The sequence below is a fragment of the Gymnoscopelus microlampas genome (assembly GCF_963454915.1).
Source record: "Gymnoscopelus microlampas genome assembly, chromosome: 9".
NCBI classification, from domain to species: Eukaryota; Metazoa; Chordata; class Actinopteri; order Myctophiformes; family Myctophidae; genus Gymnoscopelus; species Gymnoscopelus microlampas.
In genome coordinates, this window is record NC_139946.1 from 17,060,574 (window position 1) to 17,072,958 (window position 12,385).

The 12,385-nt window shown below is 41.4% G+C and overlaps 1 protein-coding gene across 1 annotated transcript in view; it reads left to right on the forward strand.

Annotated features, from left to right (window-relative positions):
• Nucleotides 1-6,426: 6,426 nt before the first annotated feature.
• Nucleotides 6,427-12,385, forward strand: part of gipc3 (GIPC PDZ domain containing family, member 3) — a gene marked incomplete at both ends in the record, with an annotated part of 33,058 nt that continues 27,099 nt past the window's right edge. Inside the window, one exon of the mRNA XM_084066879.1 lies at nt 6,427-6,726. Coding sequence (XP_083923005.1) covers nt 6,427-6,726 — 300 coding nt within the window. The remainder of the gene's footprint in view (nt 6,727-12,385) is intronic.

Below are 12,385 nucleotides of genomic sequence, written 5' to 3' on the forward strand. Positions count from 1 at the left end.
ACTATGAGGACAGTTTGGTTCTATGAGGCTCATAGAACCAAAAATTCCTCTATGGCATCACTCTGAAGAGACCGTTTTGGTTCCAGTTGGCATTTTGAGGAAGGCTTAATAAGGAACGGGTGGAAGCTGGTGATGCAGGGAGCGAGGGCGGCTCGTAAATAACGTGGGCGAGTAACAGGCTTTCCCACATCGATTTGTCATTCTTCATTGATTTCCACACAGGGGGGATGGGCACAGGGGATGTATCTATGTATCTATGTATCGTATCCGACTGTCTCTATCTATTCATCTGTTTATTCAGTTCAGCTTGGTTCAACTGTATTGTCGTGTGTATTATAATACAATGACACACTTGTGCTCTGGCTCTCTCTCTGCCTTTAACCACTTAACCACTGAGCCACTTAAGCACCCACAAAAATGTAATTGTCTAAAAAAATATCCAATCTACAAGCTCATAGTGCATTGCAGCGTGCACACATTGTAGAGCTTGTAGATCTCTACTATTCTGCTATTTCTAATGTCCATTTTTCAAAAATGTACATAATTGTTTGATTTTTTAATTTGTTTTCACCTATAATGACATACCCATAGTTGGGTTGCCAGGGTTAAAGTGGATAACACAAAGGACACACCACCCCAAAACCCCCACTATTAGACCTATACATAGACTGTGTACACAGTGCAGTCGCATATGCATTATGTACACTATACACACAGTACAGGGTAACATCACATCCTATATTAACAATGATGATGTGTGTGGTGAATACACCGTAGGTGCATCAGCTGTTCAGCAACCTGACTGCCTGTGGAAAGAAACAGTGTATGTATGTATGATGTTATGTAGACAGAAGGAGGCATGACTGTACAATCCATCACTATCACTGAGTCATCGATGCATGTATGATGTGTTACAATCAGAATCAGAATCCCTTTACAATTATAATCTTCAATAGATACATCTACATATGTCTATGCATATTTCTAGTTATTATAAAATATTGATAATATATTGTTTTATTACTATATATAATTATTTTTATTTACTATTATTATTATTACTATTATTATCTTTTCTTCTCGTCCTTTGTGATTATTATTATTTATGAAGATATTGGGCTCTTAGTTTGTGCTAATTGTGGCCTCGTTCCCAACCTCAGCCCACTGCTCTGTACGTGCGTGTGCATGTGTGGCATGTTGTGAAAAAAAGAGTGCATTGGGAATTGAATGTTTAACACTTGTTGGAATGTTTGCACTGTGAATAAATACAAGGTTGCCAGGTTTGCACATACGAGGAAGTTGTCTTCTCGTATGTGATAGTGTGAAAATAAAAATATGTACAAGTGATCATAAGGGTGCACATGATCAGATGAGTCTTCGCAGTAGAGACTGGAGTTGTTTACATGGTAAAAGAGGACATGTCATTCTACACACGTCACAAATGTGCAATTTAGAGCAGAACGCATTCTTGTTAGTTAAGTCTTGTTCGATGAAATGTAGGTTACAAACAAAAACACGGGTTGTTATTGAGACGGATTAGCAGTAAACGTGAGTGTGTTGTGTGTACACAGAAACTTCTCTCAGATGTACTGAAAATAATAGAACCATTGAAAGAATATACTGTACATTTCCACTGCAGCAGACCTGTTCACACTGCATGACTGAGCAGTCTTCCGCAGGAATAAGTAGGCTTACCCTAATCAATCAAAGGTCAGGCCAGTTTAGTTTGAAATGCAATTGAGTATCAAACGTGAGTAGAATTATGTCGGTGTTTGACCATTCTTTTCTTTTATCATTTAAACTTTGTCCAAGAGTTGTTGATATTTTTATTTTGTATTTTTAATCGAATCACTTTCTATAGACCATGTCAGTGGAATTGCATTTCTAGGGAACAACTTGGGTCCTAATTTATTTCCTGTCAGCTTCTGATATTCACAAACACTGTCTGCAACAGAAAATCAACTTGGGCCCATAGAATGTTTACAGTATGTTGTCATTTTGTCAAGCGTGGAAAAAGTCTATTGATTACTAACCTTTCAATGGCCCATTACAGTCCATTACATTTTGCATGCATTGTTTAATTAAAGCAAATTTTCACTGTAGGCCAAAAGATAGGCAATTCACTGCCCTGGTTGATATGCTTTAAGGCACTTAAAGCATATCAAACAGTGGACTGGGTTGGGATCCATTTGTGAGTCACAGACCAATTCTCCCTAGGTTATATCCCTTATAACCCTTTATTTTTTGTTTCCTATATTTTGTTTTTAATTATTTATTACTTCAAAAGATTGTATCGTAAAAAAATGTTTTAAATCCATAAATAAAAGAACACCCACAACAAAAACTTGTAAGAATTAGTGAAAATAGACGATCTACAAGCTCACACAGATCTGGTATTTTCACTAGTTTTGGTCCCTGGGAGAAATCAAATTTCTCTTTTGGGTCTCGAGCTAAAATGTTTGGGAACCTCTGCCTTAAGTAAACATGACCTTGGTTTCCTTGTTGTGACACAATTGTGTCAACACACTGTATGAAGTAGGTGGAGGTTAGATTAAAGTCTCAATAAGGAAGACAGAGTGAGATGGCCTCAGCTTTGATTACTGCTTATCAGCTGCTGTAGTAGTAGATTACCAATAATCATTATGTCACTGACCTTCAGAGAGTATAACTTCTCAGCTGTGCTATTTTCCTCCTGTCCTGAAACGCAATAAAAAAAAAGCTGTGACGCACAATGAGTTGCATTTGTACGCGTCACTGCCCAGGTGTTTAAGATTGCTTATGGTGCACTTCATGGACAGGCTACTTTAAATATGGCTTGACACATATATATACTCTATATATTCTTTGGCTTCAGAACATATCGTCACTGTCGGGTGGAAACCTTGTACGTCCAAAACCGTTCCTTTTTTATTATTATTTTAAAAAACATTTTGAAATAGAAATAACAAGCTCATGTGTCGCATCACGACGTGTTCTGAGCTTGTATATCTGCTATTTTCCCTACTTTTGTGCGACACTGCTGTATGATGTAGATGTAGGTCTGCTCGTTGTTTCCCTCTACACCAAATCTCTTTGTAGAAAATAGCCGAACTACAAGTAGTAGGGCATTAATTCACAAAAGAACATAAAAAGGAGATAAGAGGTTTCTGCCTGACAGCAACGATATTCAACATGTGCTATTATGCAGACATACATCCCATACATCCTAAAACACAAGCTAAAAATAATTGACTTTATGGATGTGAATTGTTTCCTAAAGGAAAGGAAAAGGGAAACTTTCACAAGAAAAAAGAAACATAATTACTTACGCTTCATGACTCAATATCCTAAAATATACATGATTCAGTTTGTTTCATCATTAAAGTTTTGTCAACTAACGACATACTTTACTGACCATCAGATAAAAAATTGTTTAACATGTTTTTTAACCCATTAAGACCTGAGGCCGATTCTAAAAATGTCTTCTAAAGCCTAACAGTTTTCTGAAAAACCTATGTTGCTATATCAGTGGTGCTCAAAACATTTCATGTAAGGACCCTCAAAATGATATGTATTTGGCCGCGGACCCCCATCTCAAAATATTTTGTTCCAGGGACGCCCAGAAGCAAAGATTTGAGCTAAAAGATTTGCTTTAAAAATATATTCAAACATTTTCCACGATAAAAAAAGCAGATCTACAAGCTCATAGCGTGGCATGAATTGACGTGCTATGAGCTTGTATATCTGCTATTTCTGAAAAATAGTGACACACACACACACTCATATATATAGCTAAAATCTAAAATGACTCAGATGCTTTCCCGGATTGAATGGGTTGAATGAGTGTGTGCTACCAATCATATTGGTAGAGAAACTGAACATTTTCAAATGATGGCTCTCAGTTTAAACTTACTCTCTTTATCACCATGAAAACATGTAACTCAGAGAGGACAGATATAAAATAAAAAGCCCTCATTGACACATAGTCACATATTTATCACAGACATGTCCATTCACATGATTAAAGTACCCTGTTGTGACAAAGATTGGCTGGAATTCTTTGGGAATTTCCATGTGTGCAGGGGGAGATAGATGGTGTTTTGTGTCCTGTCCTCCTCTCTGGAGCTTTGCAAACTAATCTCTCCCTGACATGCTGTCATGAGTAATGTCACATGGTTTTAAATCGAGATGGTTTGAATCACCTCATTACATCTAAAACAGTTCACCCTGGTGGAAAAACACCAATGTGACCATTTTGATTGTGGACAAAAAAAAACAAGAACACTGTGGGTTATCTTTAAATTGGTGGTTTTGAACAGGAACAAAAACTTTCTAAAATGAGACACTATATAACTGCCCTCCCTGCCCCCAACAACACAATTATAATATGACTGACTGAGACAACCACACACACTTAAAATAAACTCTGGTGGTTTCTAAATGATAGTGGGCATTGATCGTTAGTTGAATACGGGAGCCAACCAGTGCCCGAACACCTGCCCAATTGCCTTCATAGGAGAAAGTGCCCTTTCTTTTATACCAACATAATTCCTCTCATTTATATCTCTCTTGCAAAACCACAGTTGCAGTCCAACCTGCAACTTTGGTTTTAGCTTCATGAGTCTCTTTTTAGCAAGAAACAAGGGCACTGGCATGATCAAAAGCCTTGACAGTAAATCCAGTCATCAGCACTTGTGTATCACTTTGAATAACAGTCACACAGCAGCAGAACACAGGAAACAGACCTAGGCCTTCTGCAGAATTTCTGACACATGTGTGGGTGTTGTGGTCAGAGGACCACAATGAAAATAAGCTCTCTGTCTTTTATTGTTTTATCCTTTTGACAGATATGTACAACTATTGTTCAAATATGCATTTTTATAAATCTACTGGGTAGATTGTATATTGTATATTTCTCTATCCACTGTGGATTGACTGTTTATTTCTATCCACAGAGGGGTGGATTGTCTATGTACATTTTGACTATATGTATACCTGTTAATATACTATTAATGTACGGTTAGTGCACTTTGACTACATTTATATCCATACCTGTTAATAGCTCAGACACCATGCTAATCCTAGGCAGTCCAAGTGCAGAGGGCCAAGCAAGAATTCTGTAGTATACTTAAATCTCCTGGTTACTGGTAATCTATTCCTAATCCCTGTATGCTACTCCCTGCTTATACTCTTTTCAATTAGCCTACTGTTAATATTACTTGTTACTCTTAGCTGAACCTCTTTTCTGTATCTGTCCTGTGTTTCACAACTGCGGTACTGCCATGACGACATTAGGGCATCTGCCTTTTTTCAGCACAGCTCTGGTTGACAAAGCCACAAAATACAGGTTTGACCATCACATCATTTTAAGATACTGAGTGAATTACTTTGTCTTAACCCTCAAATACATATTTAACGTATACAACCTGTATCCTGTATTTAAAAACAAAAACAAATTAAATGTCTTCATCAGTGTGACATCTTGGCACTTTCTCAAGTTTTTATATAGGCTACTGTACAATCTATAATCTAGGAGGTCTAAAAATGAATTCCATATTATTTCATGAACCATTCCAAAATCCTGTCATTAAGTCATGCACCAGAGCTATGCCTGTAGATTTATCCATATGTCTTTTCCGTCATTCCAGTAATTTCCATTTCATGTCAACTACCTCATTACATACAATACCAGGTAGGAAATTGGTCCTCAGAAAGCACGACATACACCAGCACACAGCCATTAATTAAATATCCATTTATCAGACTGAACTGACATCTTGTGTATTGGCGGGCTGTCTGCGGGGTCAGAAAGGTCAACGTATCATCAGGGATCCACCCCAGCAACAGCCTATATCTCTTTCAGTGAGACTGACGGGGGCTTCACTCCCTGCACAAGGCTATCACCTTTCCTCCCAACACATTGTCTGTCTGTGGCCATTTCCAGGTGGCGTGCTTCGATGGGCGTTCTGTTTGATATCAGAAGCAGCACAAACCTTCACTCCTTTAACAGTGAGAAAATGACACAGGAAGCGTGATGCCTCACTCACAGCAGACTGCTGCAGGGGATTAATGATGTTAGGCTGTGTCATATTTGTAAAGAAGTCTTTACCATGATGCATTGTGTTTGTGTTCCACATGATCAGGTGTCACCCATACGATCCTCGGCTTGCAGAGTGTTGGGTTTCCAGCTGGCACGGCCCTCGAAAGGCCTCCTTGGGCTGCTGTTACCTGGAGACTCTCATCACTAATTCAGCAGCCAAGGCTCCAGAGCTGTGGGTGGCTGGTTGGTTGGCTGGATGGCTGGCTGGCTGACTGGCTGGGTGTGTGTGTGTGTGTGTGTGTGTGTGTGTGTGGGGGAAAAGGACAATCGTCTCTCGGTGCCTAGGCCAGAGCAGCACACCACCAGAACGGCTCCCAGAGCAGGACCATATCTAGAGCTGGGGCCCGATGCAGAACGGAGAGGCTATGAGCCCGCAGGACTCCAAGGCGGCAGTCGCAGCCGCGGGGCCCCCCGAGGAACAGAGGGCCAACAACCACAGCCAGACTCAGGGGACCGCAGAGCCCTCGGCACCGCCACTGCCACCTCCTTCGCCGCCTCCGCCTGGCCCTCCGGAGTACCCGAGGCCCAGGCTGGTCTTCCACACCCAGCTGGCCCACGGCAGCCCCACGGGCCGCATCCACGGATTCACTAACGTCAAGGAGCTCTATGCCAAGATAGCCGAGGTTTTCAACATCTCCGCCTCAGAGGTACAGTGTCGGGTTTATTCACTTATTATATAGTAGTTACATCATCATTTATTTCAAAGAAATGGGCTAACATTCTCTTTTCTTCCTTCTGCTCCTAGTCTAGCCTTTGTGAAATGGGTGTTAGATTTCTATTGAGGCTAGTTTCCATGATGCACTGTAAAAGATCATTTGGCCTGGTTACTGTTGTTTCGACAGACTTTGTACCCATGTGAGCCTTGATCCTGATGAATAATGGCAACAAAATCACCAGATAATGATCATCTGTCGGTAATCACCACATAGATGACTAGATGAGTCATGTTGAAAGAGTCGAACAGACCTTGAGATGATGTTAAATGGTGCGTTTATATATCACTTTTATGCAAAGCACATTACAATGTGCGTTACATCACCCATTCACACACACTTTCCCAGACTGACGGCACCAACATGCTCATCGGGAGTCTTGCTCAAGAACACTTTGACACGAAGCCTGGGGCTTCTGATTCCAAGCACTTGAGCCAGTGCCACCCATAAAAGTAAGGGTTGCTCATAAAAAATACTAATGTGTATTCAAATCCAAACGTCAGGGACTTATACATATTCCAAGAACCCCAAAATGTGGTAGGTCCCTTGCAAATAAACGGAAGAGTCAGTATTGGCATGTGAGTTTAGAGGTAATTTTTACCTCTTTGTATCAACACAGTGAGGCTAGGTTGGCTTTGAAACTTGACAAACACATTCTAAGAATGGCTCATTAACAGCAGAGTTATTTTGTTCAAGCTAAAACTCATGATCTCATGAGTTGTTCTTTCTTTTCATTTATCTCTATAGGGGATGATTCCTTTTCGACTTCATATGCATATGGTAACAGTTAGATGATTATCAAATCTTGTTTTAGCCAGTGCACGTGCACATAAAAACAAGGCTTAATGTAAAAATAAGAGGAAAGACAGTAAAGACTGAGACAGTATATCTCTATCAGGCCAGGTGTCCTACCCCAGGTCATGGGTTGCAGCCCTCAGGGCCTGAGGAAGCGTCGGGAGGAAATTGCATTTACGCGACATATGGTGCAACTTTCTGCATTTGTGGCACCCCTATAGGCAGAAGTGAATAGAGTTTATAGGGCTCTATAGAGGCCGCTTAACATGCTATTCAAATTTGGAGTTGATTGCATGTTGCGTTCATGATATATGGCTTCTTTCTTTTTTTAAGAAATAGGGCCCTCCTACTAATAAAATACAATAACATTATAGACATGGCTCCAAAGATCATGTGTACCTAATTTGATTAAATACATAAATAAATCATGTTTCTGCAACAAAGACATTTGTAGCATTTGTGGCATACCCTATGGATCTAAGTGAAATCGCTTTAGGCTCTGCATTGTTCAGAGGCTCCTCCATGTGTGATTCAATTTAGCTTTTTTGCTTTTGCTTTTATTTTTAGTAAATTAGGCAAACTCTCCAGCAAACTTTGGACGGCAATTGTAGCCAATCAGAGTATGACAAATCGGAATGATACATGTTCATCACTTGACTACTGAAATCATGTGTAGTAGCCTAATTTGTGTGAATTTGTGACAGAATATGGCCTATATGGGGAGTTCAGTTGCATCATGATCCAAGGAATCCAGGGGAAAATAAACAACCTACCTACCTACGGTTCAAGAGCTGCAGGCCAAAACATAGCACTAGCTGGTATCACGCCACCACGAGGCCGATTTGACAAATTTGGGGTGGAGTGTGCACGAAAGGTTTGACACGGACTGGTGCAGCAGTTTCCGAGATTAGCTGTGTACACAGACAGGCAGACAGACAGACACACAGATGCACGCACGCACGCACGCACGCACGCACGCACGCACGCACGCACGCACGCACGCACGCACGCACGCACGCACGCACGCACACACACACACACACACACACACACACACACACACACACACACACAAAAGGACTGATGCACACGCACACAGTCAAACAGCGGTGAAAACATCTACCCCTCCCCCTCATCTCCCCCTTCCTGAGATAACTACAGACTTAAAAGTGTTGACTTTGCGATATGCATGTAAAAAGCTACAATCTTCTAAAACACTCACTCAGTTACATAAACTTAGGTTAGCCATGCTGCATGTTACCATCATCCACACACCAGCTAAGAACAAGCCTGTCTGTGGCCTTGACCTGAACACCTGCAGTTGTGTTCTAGAATGTGGAAGGTCTCCAGCAGGACCCATCCTCGCTGTGAGGTCACGGCAGGCAGGCAGCTGCATGGAACACCAGGCCAACGGCCTTGAGATGAAATGTACTGAATGAACCTCTACTAGTTCAGGGCCAGCAGGCCTAACCACACACACACACACACACACACACACACACACACACACACACACACACACACACACACACACACACACACACACACACACACACACACACACACACACACACACACACACACACACACACACACACACACGCGCACACACACACACGCACGCACATGCATGCTCACACAGCTGCTCTTAATGCCAGGACAGCCAGAGTCCACAAGGACAGCCACAGCGGGGACTGAAATGGTGGTGTCCTGGAAAGAACTATTGGTGCCTAATGGCTCACTGTTGTGTTTTTTAACTTCACGGTAACTGTTTTTTAGGTCTTGTTCATGTTTGGTTTGCTTTATATGTATGTGTACCTTGAATTAATTAGGCTCAGCAGAACTTAACTGAATGGAAATTAATAATTTTGGGAATTTATATGCTTGATTTCAGACAGGATAGTGTAGAGATACAGGAAATGAAGGGCAGAGAGACATGGGGGCAAGATGAGGGTCAGATTCAAACCTGCATGGTCCTCCTTGTGCTCTCTTAGGAGCATAATATGTATGATCTATGCACTTAACTGGATGAGCCACCAGGCACCCCAAGTATGTGTTTACTTTTAAGATAAGATCATCTTTACTGGCCCCCATAGTTAAATTAATGTGTTATGCTATAGTAGCAACAGCATTAAGCATGAAATGAGATGATGCATCTCAAGGGGGTTATCCTTATAATAAAGGTACTATATATAAACACAGGATAGGTTCAGGCAAAAGTTAAGAATCAGAAATACAAATTAAAACATAAAATAAATGAATGTAATGTATAATGTTTCTAAGCATGTTTACAAATGGCTTTACTGCTACGGTGATCATAAACCTCTCAAATATTAGCCTATGTCATAACCCTGACAGACACTGCAGTAAAGACGTAACATTGACGCTGGCGTTATCTGAACGCTTATCACCTGTGCAGTGGGAGCTGTTGCAAACACATGTCCCATTCTGCACAAAGCTCTGGTCCTTGAATCCAAGCTGTATTCAGGTAGGAGGAGGTGTCAAGGACCAACAAGATGAACAGATATAAATCCATACACTTTCAATTCAAGCTGTCCTTGAGAGTGTTATCTTAAGTACTCAAATGTTTTACTTAAGTAAAAGTGTCAATACTGCAATGTAGAAGTACTCTGTTACAAGTAAGAGTCCCGAATAAAACATTTACTTGAGTAAAAGTACAAAGGTATTGGTATCAAAATGTACTTAAAGTACCGAAAAAGTACTACAATGTTTGAAAATAGCAGATCTACAAGCTCACAACGCATCGTGATGCGACGCGTTGTGAGCTTGTAGATACGTACTTGAGTAAATGTACTTAGTTACTTTACACCACTGTATCTTAGCAAGCATACAGAGGTTCATTACAAAACAAGAACCTAATAACTTCATTATAATCATATATTATTAGTGGTCTGACTGGGCACCACATCACTTGAGAGTCTAGTTATGACATGCACAATGCTGCTATGTGGACCTACCAAAGTGCTACCACCTTTTTGCCTATCCCTGACATGTTTCTATTTACCGTTTGCTTTCCTTTCTTGCACAAAAATGCATTTAATTACACCTGTAAACGTGATGTGACAATAAAATTGATTCTGATCATTGCCACTATCACTAATCCTTATTTATTTATTTTTCATAAATCATACTGTAGCTCTTTATAGACTACTTTCACCTAGAAGCTTCCCTCAGATTTCAAAATGTTTGTCTCTTTTTTAGCGGTGCCAACCGCTCTATACGTGGCTTTGTCCGTATGTCCGTCCGTATGAGCCTGACGGCAAAGAAGAAACACATACAAACACGCACACACACACACACACACACACACACACACACACACACACGGCCTTGGACATTGCCTATGCCATCTCTCCTCTCTTTGGCCACACGTGCCACTGCTTATCAAAGAGGGGTCCAGGGACCCCCAATGATGTTATGTCCGTCCGCCCGTTTAGAGTACGGGATTTCAAACAGCTATAACTCCAGTTTGCAGCATGCCACCAAGTCCACATTTGGTATGTGGACTTAGACCACCAATAGGCACGAGCATGCATTGATGAAGTTATCAAAGAGGGGTCCAGGGACCCCCAGCGCCCGTATGAGCGGATGTCCGTGTAAGCACGGGATTTTAAACAGCTATAACTCCAGTTTGCAGCATGCCACCAAGTCCACATTTGGTATGTGGACTTAGACCACCAATAGGCACGAGCATGCATTGATGAAGTTATCAAAGAGGGGTCCAGGGACCCCCAGCGCCCGTATGAGCACGGGATGAGCACGGGATTTTAAAGAGCTATAACTCCACTTTGCAGCATGCCAGCAAGTCCACATTTGGTATGTGGACTTAGACCACCAATAGGGACCAGCATGAATTGCTCAAGCCCCGCCCCCTCTGTCTTCCCATTGGCTGGCCTTCAAACAGCCATAACTCAAGTTCGCAGCATGCTATGGAGTACAAATTTTGTACATGGACTAAAGCCAGCAATAGGGACTAACTGTCATTACTTAAGCCCCGCCCCCTCTGTCTGCCCATTGGCTGGCCTTTAAACAGCCATCATTCCAGTTTGCAGCATGCTACCAAGTACACATTTGGTAAGTGGACTCAGACCACCAATAGGGACGAACTGAAATGAGGTAAGGCCCGCCCCAAAGGCACCGCTTCCTTCACACAGGGTGTGATTTTTATTATTAGGAACCTTTTGACATTTGTTTTTGAACAAAAACAATATATAGGCTATGTGCCGTAGCAACTTGAGAGAGTTTTGGAAAGGATGACACTATCCGTTTTTACCTGTAACATCTTTTGTCAGACGTCAAGAGGTCACACTCACACCGTTTCGCCAGGAACAAAACCCATCAAGTTATGTGCACACACGCACACACACAGACACACACGCACACGCACACACACACACACACACACACACACACACACACACACACACACACACACACACACACACACACACACTCTCTCTCTCTCTCTCTCTCTCTAATTGGCACATATTCTTTTTAGATTCCTTGAAACACAGGGTGGCTCATCTTACCCTGTTCTCCCTGTAGAATGCTGCTGCAAAAAAAAGACTGTTACAAATATAGGTAGTCTACAAGGGCAGATGAAAACCAGGCAGAGAAAACAAAACAATATTAGAGGGAATGTCAAGAGAGACCATTTAGTCTCTGTCGGGTGGAAACCTCATATGTCCAAAACTGTTACTTTTCAGGATTCAAATTAAAAAATAGCAGAAGCAGCAGATCGACAAGTTCAAAACACCCTGATTTGTCGCGTTGGAGT